At 37.1% G+C, this 15,723-nt stretch overlaps 1 protein-coding gene across 1 annotated transcript in view; it reads right to left on the bottom strand.

Annotated features, from left to right (window-relative positions):
* Nucleotides 1-15,723, bottom strand: part of 5PtaseI (inositol polyphosphate-5-phosphatase A) — a 50,816-nt gene that overhangs the window by 8,004 nt on the left and 27,089 nt on the right. The window contains exons 4-10 of the mRNA XM_089646893.1: nucleotides 10,799-11,074; nucleotides 9,702-9,863; nucleotides 5,012-5,136; nucleotides 4,015-4,152; nucleotides 2,246-2,387; nucleotides 1,346-1,458; nucleotides 536-728 (exon numbers count right to left, since the gene is read on the bottom strand). Of these exons, the coding sequence (XP_089503019.1) occupies nucleotides 536-728; nucleotides 1,346-1,458; nucleotides 2,246-2,387; nucleotides 4,015-4,152; nucleotides 5,012-5,136; nucleotides 9,702-9,863; nucleotides 10,799-11,074 (1,149 nt within the window). The remainder of the gene's footprint in view (nucleotides 1-535; nucleotides 729-1,345; nucleotides 1,459-2,245; nucleotides 2,388-4,014; nucleotides 4,153-5,011; nucleotides 5,137-9,701; nucleotides 9,864-10,798; nucleotides 11,075-15,723) is intronic.

Below are 15,723 nucleotides of genomic sequence, written 5' to 3'. Positions count from 1 at the left end.
GGGGTTTCATTTTTATGATTTGTGGAAAATCCAGCGTTTGCCAGAGGGTATTAAAGTCAAGCGTTCCAGTCATCATGAGTATTGATACTATTGTTATTGTTTTTTTGAGTTATCATGTCTTTTTGGGCTTCCTGCTTCTTTAGCCAATGTTTCGGACAGAGCTACAGTGTCCACCATCAAGGCAGATGTGTAGATTGTGGTGAAGTGTGTGTTTGTATTTTAGTACAATAATTAGTCAACTTAATGTGGTTCTCGACATTTAGTTTTAGTGCAGCGGTCGAATATCGGATACCAAGAACTATTAAGCTTAGCCTCGTCGTCTTTATTAATATTAAATGGGGTTTTTGTGGATTTCAATTACCTCAGGAATTAGGCTTTTAGTTTTATACTTTTTCTATTTAAAGAATATCTAACGTATTCCTAAAAAGGAGGAGAGCTTCTGTTTGTTATACATTTGTCACCTCTCTGCCTACTCGGACATTGAAATATCGTGATGGTTAAGACCTAATATCGTACAGATGACCATGGTTCGTACCTTGTGGTCTCCCATGCATGTGCTCTCTCCGATAACTCCGTATTCAGGACGCCTTCGGAGGATCTGACTTCCACACTCGGCGCCCGCCACCCGACGTAACTCGCTGGCCATTGTCTCGCAAAGCTTGGGGGAGCCCTCCGACTGGTTGCGCACCAGTCGTCTGCGCGTGGGGGAGCCCGCCTGCTCGGAGGCCCTGGAAACATAACATACTGAGTAATAAGGTAATTATTGATACTCATTATTTCAACATAGGTCTTGAAAGTACTTATGTGTAGGAGAGCACAGAAACACAGAGGCCGGCCAAATCATTCGACAGCCCAACTGTAGAACTCAAGAATGAGTTATGAAGTGACAAATGTCAACCATGTGCATTTGGCGTGTTTACCGACTGTGTCGAAGGGATCAATGACGCTAAATACCGGTAGTACAAGAACAGCATTCCCTCCATAGCCTGTGCTGTAAAGATTGTAATCCGTTTGTTAAGATAGGATAATCTACCAAACTGACTGTCCGCTTTTGCATGCAGTCATTGGTTTTTTCAAATTTTTTGAGGCTCCACACCAAAAGTGACTGCCAAATTCAACAGTAGGACACTTGCGATTTGAAAAGGCTATATGTTATATACTATTAGAGTATCTGAGAGCCCTGTACTGTAGAGGCTAGCTTGACTTGAAGTACCAGAGACAAACCGAGGAAGAGGCAAAATTAATGTCCCGCATGAAATTCACCAAAGGGACTGGGCTACTGTGAAAGGAATAAATTCATGTCTTGTTTTTTACACTAGCAAGAGTTTGAAAAATGAATTCATACCTTGTATTTAATTGGTGCATTATGTTGGTGGGATCCGCTATACTCTTTCTGCTTTGAGTCATTCCGGGAACTAGGAGGCCATCGAATTCCGGATTAGCTTTACGCGAGGAACTCTAGAAGGAAGAAAAACAGAATCAATACACTATTCATACCAATTAAAGATAGAACAGAAGTGTCAATTTTGGATTCAGTTGCACAAAATCCAAGCGTGTGCAAAAGTGTTATGGATATTTAATCATATATTAAATAACTCAAATAAAATACGGACTATCATATCCACGGTTAATCTACTCCAACGAAGAGGCACAAATCCTACTGCTTTGGAAGTGTGCTTGTCTCTATGGAGATACAAAAAATTAAGAAGAAAATAAAGTGCTACATGGCGGCCACATTTCTTTGTCCGACCATTCTTCTTGGTTTTACCGCACCCCCCCAGATACTTCATTTCCACGGAATTCAGTCTATTCCTACCTCTGCCAGTTCCATCCCTCACTACTATACATCAGGGTGAGTTTCAACAGTCCATTGTGGACTGCTAGCTTCGCTTCTTTGGGCATTTTTTTTATGCCAACCCCGTTCAGTTCTCCAGTATTTTAGTCTTTTTTCAACAGCCTTTCCATCTCTCGAAAACATGATTCCCAAATGCACAAACTCAACCACCATTAACAACTAAATTGAACACTGTTTTGTATTCTCTCTTTTAAACACCGTGACTTTGGCCTTGCTTATATTCATTATTAAATCATTCTGCATACATACTTGGTTTATCCTAGACTGTAGATCTTCCATATTGTTCATGTTCTGAAATCAACACCGCTTCATCAGCATACAACAGAAGATATTTTCAGATTGCTCTTATTCGCACCCAAGCCCAGATCTACATATTTATTGTAAACTTACGGCATTCAACTGCAGGTTGGAGCACTTGTTGGGTGAGGCAGATCTGGCTGGACTGCTCTCGGAAGAACTATTCTGTCCTGAAGACCTTTGGCTGCCCTTGGAGGGACTGCCTCCACTCTCTGTGGAATCTGTTGCTGATTTTCTGCAATAGATAAAATATGACTTTATTTTTGTTACCTGTTTGATTGGGCTTTTCAGAAACATGTAAATCATGCAACATTACATAATACAGTAGAACCTCGTTAATTCGAAATCCAGCGGACATCAAAAATCAAATTTCGAATTAACGAATTCCCACGTAATACGAAATTTTATGAAAAAAAAAAAAAAAAAAATAAGCCGAAAATCGATTTTCTCGGCCGCCTCTTCAAATCCGGGTGGTATTTTAGTTGTAAATTCGTATTAATACCAATTATTTCTTTATTTTCGCGGTCGATTACCGTAGCGGCCGGCCCTTTAAATTCAGATATTCGCAATAAATTCGTAAAAATGCTATAATCGAGATTTCGCTGCCGATTTCCGTCGCGGCCTACCCTTTAAATTGAGATCTTCGTAAAAATACGATATATTTCCGCGTAAATCGAGATTTCGCGGTAATTTTCTGTCGCGGCCGGCACTTTATTTCAAATATCTGAATTTGAATTCATAAAAATACGATACATTTCCGCGTAAAACGAGAATTCGCAGCCGTATTCCGTCGCGGCCGGCTCTTCAAATTCAGATATTCGAAATAAATTCGTAAAAATATGATATATTTCCGCGTAAATCGAATTTTGTCGGCAGTTTTTCGTCGCGGCCGGCCTTTTAAGTTCAGATATTTGAAGTGAATTCGTAAAAATATGTCATATTTCAGCATGGATCGATATTTTTCGGCCGATTTCCGTCGTGCCGTATTTTTTCAACTCGGATATTCGAAGTAAAGTTAGTAAAAATACGATATATTCTTTCTATAGATTTCCGTCGCGGTGATGAAATACGATATATTTACGCGTAAATCGAAATTACGCGGCCGAGTTTCGTCGCGGCCGACCCTTTAAATTCAGATATTTGGCGTAAATTCGTAAAACTACGACATATATCCGCGTAAAATGTATTTTCTCGGCCCTTTAAACTCGGATATTCGAAATAAATTCGAAAAAGTACGACATTCCAGTGTAAATCGATTCAGATTTACAAAATAATAATACTAATTAGGACGATGTATAACCACGTAAAAATACATTTTTCGGCGTTTTACCGCCACGGCTAACTTTTAGATTCAGATTTACGAAATATTATGATTTATTTTCGCAAAAATCAAATTTTTTCGAATTACACGAACAAATTTTCGTGCGCGGACAAAAATAAATTTCAAATTACGAATTAACGAATTTCGAATTAAAAAAAAATTTGTATGAAAAAATTTTTCAGCGGAAATTTTTTTTGCGAAAATTTCGAATTACGCGTTTTTTCGAATTATCGGGGTTCGAATTAACGGGGTTCTACTGTATGTTACCAAAGGTAACGGAGGAATTGCAATTAGACGATAGTCGTCAGATGGAGATGCTATGAACAAATTCTTACCGGTATTTCAGACGAAATTGCTTCGAAGAGTTTTCTAATTTTATGTGAACATCAGCACAAAAAGTCCCAACTACCCGAAACTAGCAGGACTACGGCATCCCGAATTAAAGTATGTTCTGAGGCTAAAGGGCGTGGAGAAGGAAAGGAGGGAAAGTTGGGAAGAACACAGATTTCTTTCGCCAAGGCGACACTGATTGTATTTTAACCTGGAATGTTTGTCGATATGTTCGCTGATGGAGCGGCGTGAGTCGGAGATGTCTCGTGGGCGGCCCGGCCCCTCGCTCTGGTAGATGATGAGGCGCGCCGCCTGGGACAGTAGCACACGGTCGCACCATGACGGACATCTGCAACATAAACAAACACAGACATATTTTACTGCAAGAGTTCTGTATCAGTTAAAAACCATGAAAACACGCAAGAGTCCAAAGGTATTATTTAAATTGGCAACATCAGTTTTCATTGAAATTGGTATAGATCACACTTGTTAGGACTATTTGTTCAGTGATTGTAAGGTGTTACCTTGGGATTAGGTGGTAAAAATACAAACTCTTATTCTAAGTATTTTGTCAAGGTCAGCTAAAATAAAGCCGTGAGTACTCCAATGCAAAATATTAGAATCTGATCTGTAAAGGATGAGGTTTTTGTAAAACAGAAAGAAAGAGTAACACATTTAAGATTTACATTCAATAATATTGCATCCTAAATTTAAATTGTCTGGCAAAAAGAGGCTTACTTAGTTACAGAATGGTGTGATAGCGTGGTTGAAAACAGCTTGACAGCAGCAAATCATCTCAGCTTAATTTCCATAAATATTCCTTGATGGTTTTAGAATGTCCTTCTGAAAGTTGTCCCCAAGACTAGAGCCAGTATCAGTCAAGGATCGGTAGATGTATTTCAAATAAAATGTGATGATGAAACAAAAGGATTCGTTGGTCCCCAGCCAAAAGGGCGCCCACTGCTCTCCTCAAATGCTCCTTGCTTCGCTTTGAACTCCTCAGGTTTTTGTGATTCGATCGCAGGTTTGGCAACCGATGTGTCCCAAAAATTCCAGGCTTGGCAATCTGACCAGTGCGCAATGGTTAATGCGTAAATACTGGATGTGTCACACACCGAAAACATAGAATATAAAATAAGTAGAAGGATCCACACACCTTGTTACAAATCCTTCATGTAACAACTGTTTGTGTTTATATAAATATTTACCTTGTCTTCATGTAGTGTGTTGGTTGTTCAACATTCTCTTCAAAGGGATATGACGGTGCAAACTTGATGGGATACTCAAACAGATGCTGCTTGAAGAACTCCATCTCTTTGTCATGCTTCAAAACCTGAAATATAATAAATAAATTGTTTAGTGAAAGTATTACCGATCTATCCATACTGATTTTTTTAATGTCTGTACCACGCAAGAGTCCCAACTGCTCCCAACCGTCTGGAGTCAATGAGACTATGGATCCTCAATTGTGAAGCCCCAAATCGCCACCAACCAATGTTGAAATCTTGAAAGGGCACATAAAATGCTTTCTTATCCTCAAGGGGCTTTTGCTATCCTGGTTGTTAAGATGTTAGCAACCAGGATAGCACTAGACAGAGAAGTAAGAAGTTACAGTGAGCCACATACCAAGATGTTGGCAACCAGAATAGCAAAAGACAAAGAAGTAAGAAGGTACAACAAGCCACAGACCAAGATGTCAGCAACCAGGATAACAAAATACAAAGAAGTAAGAAGTTACAATGGGCCACAGGGCAAGATGTCAGCAACTAGGATAACAAAAGACAGAGAAATAAGAAGTTACAGTGAGCCATAGAACAAGATTTCGGCGACCAGGATTGCAGAAGACAAAGAAGTTATTAAACAACATAAACAACAATACTCTTTTGACAGTACAAACATATTTTGATCTACTCCTGTCAAAATTAAACATTTAAACTAATTACAGTGAATTATTACACATAAATATTATCGAATATTAACAAGCAGCACTTATTTACTAACATAGCAGTATTTAGCATTGGAAGAACTTGTGTACTGTGTCAACAAAAGCAAAAATAATTCATCGACTCCCAACAGTGATAAGCAGTGAATAGTGAATTTTTAAACGTTTCACAATGGATGTGCAAAATTTCATCTCCAAAGCAGAAATAGCTATCAATGCCTTAAATAAAGTACTTTTTGATCCGGCCAACAAATTTAACAAGGATCAAATCTCTAAAATTTCCCCAATTGCATGTGAAATGCCATAAGTACCATGTCTTCAGCTGTAGCATCCAAAACTGCTAATTTAGAAGGTGAACTGCGCATACAAGGATATTAGAGCAAATCCAAGCAAAACAACTTTAATATTTGCCAGGCAATTTCGGAAATGAATGAACAACAAGTGCGATCTAAAAATATTATTATTTGCAATGTGCCCGAAAGCATTAAAGCGACAGAAGCTGGCAGGATCTTGGATGACCAGGCAGCTGTCACCAGTATAATCGGTGTAATCGACAATTCAGCAAATGAAAATATTTCTAAATTTTATAGGGTTGGAAAATTATTAAATGACAAGCCTAGACCAATAAAAATAGAACTACAAAATTCAACACAATCCAGAAATATTCTAAGCAAACGAAGTCTTCTCAAGAACAATGTCAGAATTTACCCCGACTCAACACCGGCGCAACAAAAATTTCTGAGCGATCTGAGGGTTCAGCTGGAAAAAAGGAAAGAAAATGGTGAAGATGTCACCATAAAATACATTAACTCCACCCCCCAAATCGTGCCGAATCGACCAAAAAACTAGGAAGTTACAAAAATATTCAAGAAATCCCACCTAACCGAACCAGAACCATAAAAATCTATTATCAAAACATCCGCGGACTGCGATCAAAACTCGATGACCTACAAGCAGCTCTACCTTCTCATCATCATGACATCATTATACTTACGGAAACCTGGCTAAACTCGGAAATCAAATCGACTGAACTCGGTCTTACTAACTACAAAGTATTTCGTTGCGACAGAAACGTCAGATCAAGTTCCAAGTCAAGAGGTGGAGGAGTTTTAATTGCAATAAAACAGAAGTTGTCAGCAAGAAAATTAACCACGAAACACAATAACATCGAACATATTTTTGTGCAAATAACGACTCCTCTCGAGAAAATTATATTTGGAACGGCCTATCTACCACCACTTTCTGACCCTCAGTCATATAGAAACCACTGTCAAGACATCGAAACAATTTCATCAAAATATCCTGACTCGAAAATTGTTATTCTTGGGGATTATAACTTACCAAACTTAATATGGAAAGCAAATAACTGTGGTCTCATCATAAACGAAAGTGAAAACGATCGTGCACGTGAAATTTTGGACATGGTAAACTTTCTAAACTTTCATCAACATAATTTTATATATAACAGTAACAATCGCTTATTAGACTTAGCTTTATCAAACTATCCTAAAATGTCTGTTGAACTCTCAAATGATCCACTTCTACCTATAGATAATCATCATCCTCCCCTATACATTAAATTAAATATGACATGTGATAATGAAAGGAAACCTTCACAAAGCGTCCTAAACTTTAAACGAGCCGACTTCGACTCAATTAACTCCCATTTCTCAAATACAGACTGGTCTTTTTTATCCGATGAAAGCGTTGATGAATCGTTAATAAACTTTATTTATATTTTTCTAATACTATTGAATCCTATGTACCTTTTTACACACCAAGAAGCTATACCTACCCGGTTTGGTTTTCATCAGAGCTTACAGCCTCTCTTCAGCAAAAAAAGAGTCAACACAAAAAATTCAAACAAAGTAAATCCATAAATGATTATATAATCTTTAGCGAAACTAGGAAAAAATGTAAAGATCTTTCCAAACAATGTTACAAAATGTACATAACCTCTGTCGAGGACACTGTCTTTAAATCCAAAAACCTTTGGAAATTTCTTAAAAAAATGAACAATGAAAACACAGACTACTCGCCAATATGCATATGAATGGAATCAGTGCAAACAATACACAGGATATTGTAAACCTTTTTTCGGACTTCTTCAAAAATGTATATGATGAAGACATTCCAGATGATAAAATACCCGAATACAAATTTAATATGACCACAAACTTAACAAACTGCCAAATCACACAAAAGTGTTGCTAACAAAAATTACTTTCCTTAGACACTGACAAATCCGCTGGCCCAGACAACATTCCACTAATATTCCTCAAAACATGCTCTAATACATTATCTAAACCACTTACATTACTATTTAACCGTCTCTTGTCCCTTGGACATTTTCCAGACCGCTGGAAATCTAGCTTCATTACACCGATCTACAAAAAAGGAGACGATACTGACATAGCTAATTATCGCCCCATTTGTATACAGTCAGTACTGCCAAAGCTTTTTGAATCATTAGTCCTTGATGAAATCTATCCCAAATTAATAAAATTAATTAATCAAAAACAGCACGGTTTTATGAAAGGAAGATCCACCGCAACTAACTTAACGGTATTTCAAAACTTCATTATACAATCATTTGCAGAAAATAAACAAGTCGACTGTATATATACAGACTTTTCGAAGGCATTCGACAAAGTATCCCATAAACTACTAATCCAAAAACTATTTGCTCTAGGAATAAGGGATAACATGCTAAAATGGTTTAGTAGCTATTTGTCAAATCGTAAACTGTTCGTTAAAATAAAATCTTGGATGTCGAAAGCTTTCCGGGCTACCAGTGGCCTACCGCAAGGTAGTCACCTTGGCCCGGTTTTGTTCCTCATTTTCATCAATGATATAACCAATTGCTTCAACGATGTCGAGGTATTGCTCTTTGCAGATGACGTCAAACTATACAAGAAAATAACTGATATAAATCATTGCCATATACTACAGTCAAATATTAGTAAGTTTAGAGATTGGTGCGTTCAAAATAATTTATTTTTAAATGTAGTAAAGTGCAAAACCTTGACTTTCTTCAGAAACAAAAATCCTGTTTTATTTGAATATTCCGTCAATAACATAGCTTTAGAAAGAGTCACGGAAATGAGAGATCTTGGAATTATTTTGGATGAAAAACTAAGTTTCACCAATCATATCCATCAAATTGTGAACAAAGGTATGAAAACACTAGGCTTCGTATTAAGAACAACTAAAAACTTTAATTCTTTGCAAGCCATTAAACTATTATACGTATCTCTAGTAAGAAGTCTAATTGAATATAACTCAGTAGTTTGGTCTCCATCTTATAAAATTCACATTAACAACATTGGGCGAATACAAAAAAAAATTTCTACGTTTTATAAATTTTAAATTAAATATCCCTGTCGAAGACTTAAAATACAATTTCTTACTAAATACTCTAAAAATACATACATTAGAAGATAGACGTAAAATAAACGATTTAACGTTCTTATTCAAAATACTTAACTCTAAATTCGACTGTTGTGAACTCCTGCAACTTATAAACATACATACACCCACAGTAACAACACGACAAAATACAATATTCTACAGCAGCACACATAAGCGTAACTACATTGCCCACTCTCCGATACAACGACTTCACACCATGGGAAATCATTACTTGGGTGATGTTGACATATTCAATACCAACTTGGCAAGTTTTGTGGATCATTTAAAACATTTATTTCAACAATACTCCTAAACACATCATGTAAACCAACAAATAGCTGTAATTTTCTGTTTTTGATTCTTGTGTTTGTATGACTTGTTGCATAGCTTTTATCAAATGTAATTTTATTCTTATTTTTTATGTTTGAAAGTATTTGTCAAATTAAAATTATACTACCAACCATGTAAAAGCCCTCTGGGCGTTAAATAAATAAATAAAAATAAATAAATAAATAAAGTTATATGTTACAATGAATTTGTCTCACCCAGGGTTCTCTGAACACCTTCTGATGCTCCACGTGGCTGAACTCCTTTTTGCCCACGCTGAGGATGATGCGCTCATCTGCAGGACTACGGAACAGCAGCTTGGTGTGCTCCACGGACTTACTGTTGTAGATACGATTGATCTTCAGGTCCTCTGTTAGTTTCTGATAATAAACAGAGATTGGATTCATTAGCTTTAAAACAGGCTTCTCTTAAAAGTGCTGCTATGTGAAATATATTACTATTATTATTAGAAATCTCATCTGGGGTGGATGAGCTCCTAACTAAGGAAGTCATTTGATGATATTGGAATTCTAACAGTCATCTGTTGAGACACATTCTTAGCGTATTGTGGAGATTGTGATGTTGCAATGAATATCCAAAGTTTCCTATACTTATGTTTTGTATCTTTTTTACTTTTACCATCGTGTAGAATCACTTCCCGAAGTTAGAGCACTCTACCCCCATGATCTGGTAAGATGGTACATTTCACAAAAACATCATTTGTAAAAAACAAGTAAGTTATTACGAAAATAGAATCAACTGGCGCACAGCGAAAATTTAGAACTAAGGGGGAATGGAGAGGAGAGATGAGACCTGGGAACACACATTGTGGAACCAGAAGACATGTAAACCTTCTCCGCTCTATAAATAAATAGAAAAGCCACAGTATTCGATTTGAAAGGTTAAAAAAATAAAATTATAAAATAAATAAAAGGCTCCAGAAAACATCAAATTCTCAAACATGAAAATCCAGTAATTTCTTAAATATTCCAGTAATTTGAAAATTATATAGATTACAGACAAATTACCGGGTCTATACTGTATAAGTAATTTTTATAGCATATGTGACAATACTGTTTTGTTATTGTAACCATCTTATGGAATATAAAAGCACCACAGGCATATAATTTCTTATGAAATGGAATGAAACATGTGCCGTGCGTTCGCTTCCTCTGCTGCTTAAGTCCTCCATCATAGGCAACATCTTTCGCTTTCAATGATGATAGTAGGAGATTTTCAAATATTATCAGGTTATTCGTAACCAGGGAATTTTTATCTTTCATTATTTAAAAAAGCAGTATGGTAATCAACTCACCGTGACTACTTGCCCAGTGTCCAATCTAAAATTAAAGTCCCCGAACATGAAGAAGGGGGGCGGTGCCTGTCCGTTCATGTGCATGTGCTGCAGCGTGTGGCGGAGGGCGCGCCGCCGGGAGCGCGCGTACACTGACTCCCCGCCATGCCCGCCACCGTCCCCGTCGATGGCTGCCATGTTGTTGGCGTCGTGGAACAAGTGCACGTTGACCAGGTCGAGGGCGGTGCCGCGCACGAGCCACCGCGTGCGCATGAAGCCTTTGCGCGACCATTTGCACTGGAAACAAGACAAGACAAACTTATTATTATATTTTATTTATTCAGACGGAACAGAATACATAGTGACGAAACAGAACATTGAAGAAAAGTGATTTAACACAAACTGAATTAACCTAACCTAAACTATAGTGATTTGTTTTTGGGGTATTATGCCGTGTAATCAGATTACACATCTGCCCTGATGACGGACACTGCAATGCTGTCCGAAATGTTGACTAAAGAAGGAGGTAGAGCAACACGGCATAATACCCCAAAAACAAATCACTATAATACATTTGGCTGTGAAAATTTCAAATCATACCTAACTTAAACTAACCTGATATTTTATTGAGTTTTGTTTTGTCACTGTTCAGTTTTATCCGGTTACGGAATTTTTGTGTTTTGAAGAGTTTTAATTTTCAATGTACATTACTTATTTTTAAAATAAAACAATAACTTTGTTTACTTCACTTCACTGTCAGTAAACATCAAAAGCTGTTGAATCACATTGTGTTATATCTGTCACCAATTGACACATCCTCACATGGTCATATAAGATTTGTCTTTGGTTTTAAAAGTTTACGACATATGTACACATTCAAAAATTTGAAAAAAGAATGTGAAGCTGGAATATTTTTAAATAAATTTCTAATCTGACAGATTTAACACTAGAAAGACCGTTGCCGTCATTTAGCCCGCTGCCCGATGTAATGTTTACTATATTTTGCTTAACCTCTCGGACAAAGACTATTATTTACTTTGTGTTCCTTTGCGATCTGTCAAAACGTGAAAATTTTACACTTTACCCCATGACGGCCTGTATTGTTTCTTAGAGAAATTTTGCTGTTTTTATTTAGCAAATATTTTTGCTATAATCTTTAAAAGTCTATATAATATATATTCTCTAAGTGTGAGTGCAAATTTAAGTGTAGGTATACATAATAAATATCTCACAAAAACTCTCCCACCAAACATGCGAAACAATCGTAAGACAAGTCACTAATTACATGCAGCTTGGAGAGCCGACAGCTATGCAAATGTACTTGAAATTAACATGCTTCCGTTGCGTGACTATTGTCTTCAGTGTTCTCCAAACAAGAAACAAAATCATTGTTAATTTATTGAGATTTCTTCACTACCACGACACGGTATTTTCAACGCATACAACAACACAAGCTGAAACTACGCAATAGTTTAAAAAAAATAATGTTGATACTCGGATATGATTTAAGATTTTCACGGCCAAGAGTATTAACATTATTAAGGCCCGGTAGTAAGTGTTCAAAGATGGTTTGAAAGGGAGATATGTACATACGAATGTTAGAGGGAGCGTGCTAATATTAAAAACGATAACAATTAAGCGAAAATGGTGGAAATATTTAATAAAACACGACTCGTTTGAAATAGAGCACAAATCTCTCGACAAATGTTTTAGTTGCATTTTTTTTTATATTAACTCCACACAGGAGGCCCTGAAGAAAATAATTTCCCTCAGGGCCTATGTCATCTTTGGGGATGCAGTGTGGAGGGTCTTTTTGTGGAGAGGAAGGAGTGAACATGGGTCTTGAAGAGTCCCATGTTGTAGGAGGGAGGAAACACAGAGGCCGGCAGTTCGTTCCACAGCCGAGCTGTAGAACTTAAGACCGAATCGTAGAAGCGACCCGTTCCATGTGACAAATGTCAACTGTGTACAAATGTTGGGCGCGCGTTTGGCGTGTATCCCGACTACGCACCGGTGCCGAAGGGATCAATGACGCTAGTTCCTCAGAGCATCTTCCATTGTAATACCGATAGAACAAGGACAGCATACCTACCTGACGCCAGTGCTCTAAAGATTGCAGTCCGTTTGTTAAGATTGGGGAATCTATCAAACGGACCGCCCGTTTTTGCACAGAGTCAAGGGTTTTTTTCAGGTATTTAGGGGCTCCGGACCAGAGATGGCTGCCAAATTCGACAGTAGGGCGCACTTGCGATTTGTACAGGGTCAGCAGTTGTGTACTATTAAAGTATCTGCGGGCCCTGTACAGTACGCCCAGCTTCCGAGAGGCCAACTCTAAAGATACATTGTGATTTTTTCCATGCCTATAACATATTAAATAACAGAACAAAACATGTTTTTAATAACTTTTGGAGCTTACTTTGCGATTTTTTTCTATCGAGGGAATTTCATATAATTAATGTTTCGGCATTACAAACGTATAGATATTATCTTCAAAAATAAAATGACATTTTTTTGGAACTTGAAAACTTAGAGTCAACGAGAAACTTGTTATAAATCAGTAGAAATTAGGTATGTGGGGGCTTAAAGAAATCGTTGTGGCTTCCTTACCCGATGAGTCCCTTTTTGAATTTTTCACACTTCCCCGTCCCCGGTTTTGGCCAGGAGCAGTTGGGACTCTTGTGCGGTATCAACATTAACCCCTCAGGATAATTTATTCGATTTTGCAAACAAATAGCTATTACACGTAGCGTCAATTTGTTCGCTTTTCGGAACAGCTTACGGTCTCATAGAAATCGTAGTATCTCCCTTACTGCCATGGTGAGAAATTGAACTAAAGGGTGTTAGAAAGAGAAAACACCACGCTTTATATTCAAATCTAATAGTTAACCACAGAAGAATTAAAATGTACACCTTCATGAAAACAAAGTTTCCGACTGCAATTATAGACAAATTTTGTGAATTTTTTAATGATTATTTTCATATTCATAATGAAACAACAAAAAGTGAGGGGACAATTAAGTTTTTTTTTCGTTTTCAGTAATTTTAGTTAAAAAAAAAAACGAAATGGGCCATTTTAAAAAAAAAATTGTGTGTGAATTTAAGATTTTAATGTTTCCAAAATTATATGTTTTATTTAATAATAAAATTTGAAAGTATAGGTACTTAATCTACTTTCTAAAACAGTTTTAGTTTTCGGATAAGTTTGAAAATATTCCATTAATTTTGATTTTATTGCAATGCGAAAATACTCTGACTTTCTGACAGCATATGCCAGAGGCCTGAGGGGTTAATTGTTGGGTTATTATGCCTCCATCTTTAGCCAAAGGTGAAGGAAGTGCAACACGGTATAATAACCCAAAAATTAATTGCGATAGTATTGACGGTATTTATGTTACCTAAATGGGAAAATAGTATCCAGTACAAAAATTATGTGTGGTCACCACACAAGAGACCCAACTGCTCAAGATCAATGTAATGTGGCTGGAGAAAGTGGGGAGGGAAAGAGATGTGAAAGAGGAAGACTGGGAAGTATCTATTAACTATTCAGAATTAACTGGTTTAATGGTTACTAAACATGGCTAAAGCCATTTAAAGCAATGTTTTAATTGTGAATTGTGGTGTCTCACAAGGGCGATACTAACACTCTGGAATGCAGTGCAAATATAACATAAATTATATGCATGTAAAAAACAGGCTCAAGGTTCAGGTTCACTTTTTCCTTTCCTCAAAAAGACCCTCCACACAGGATCCCCAAAGATGACAAGCCCTGAGGGAAATTATTTCCTTCTCAGGACTGTATGTGTGGAGATAGTATCAAACCCGTTATTCCTGTGTGATATTATTCACATTTAATGAACTCAAATTTTCTTCTAAGTGACATTTTAAAAATTGCAACTGCTTTTGTGAAGAATAATCAGACAAGCGATCAAATCGGTACCTACCCAAAATTATTATTAAGCATTAATTACTCGCCTGAAATATCCATACAAATTGAAAATATCTCCCGAGTAAAAATAAATGCCGCCGACGGGAATTGAAACTTCTGATGTCCGATCAGGTGCTCTGGACCACTGAGCTAAGTCGGGTATACCCAACCCGCCAAATAACTCAATATGTACAAGTACTTCAATCGACAATTATTGCCTATTATATTTTTTCACCTGTAAACAACCAAATTTATTTTTGTGGGAAAGGCTTTGTTAGTGCTGAATTTCCCACTAGATGGCGTCGAGATATACAGGGTTTTCCAATAAGAGGTGCTATTTTGAATAGCCCGCTATTTCGGTAGATGTTACTTTTGAAGCTGTCATTTTTTGACATTTGACAAGTAGAAACTACGCCATTAATAAAAATGGAACGATACACGCTTCAACAACGCATTGAATTTATTAAAATTCACTTGAGTGAATCAAATGCAAATCATCTTGAGTGATGAGGCCCATTTCCACCTCGGTGGCTTCGTCAACAAGCAAAATTGTCGCATCTGGGGCTCGGAAAACCCAAGACTTATTGTTGAAAAGCCTCTCTATCCTCAACGTGCGACTGTTTGGTGCGGTTTATGGTCTGGCGGAGTCATTGGACCTTACTTTTTCGAAAATGAGGCTGGAACAACAGTTACGGTGAATGGATTGCGCTATCGAGAGATGATTAATGATTTTTTATGGCCGGAATTCGATGGTATTGATCTGGACAACGTTTACTTTCAACAAGACGGCGCTACGTGCCACACAAGCAACGAAACCATTGATCTTTTACGATTGAATATCAAAATAACACCTCTTATTGGAAAACCCTGTATTATATATACATTTTTCTACCCATCAAACGTCGTCACTGGAATTGAACCTGCGACCTCCCAACTCTAGGTCAAGTGCATTAACCAATAGGCTATGTATCTTGACAGATTAAGTAACCCCTTTAGCGGATTTTAATATCATTATATCTAT

This window comes from Hesperophylax consimilis, chromosome 25 (assembly GCF_061612785.1).
Source record: "Hesperophylax consimilis isolate HC1 chromosome 25, BYU_Hcon_1.0, whole genome shotgun sequence".
Lineage (NCBI taxonomy): Eukaryota > Metazoa > Arthropoda > Insecta > Trichoptera > Limnephilidae > Hesperophylax > Hesperophylax consimilis.
This window is presented reverse-complemented; position numbering and strand designations above follow the sequence as displayed.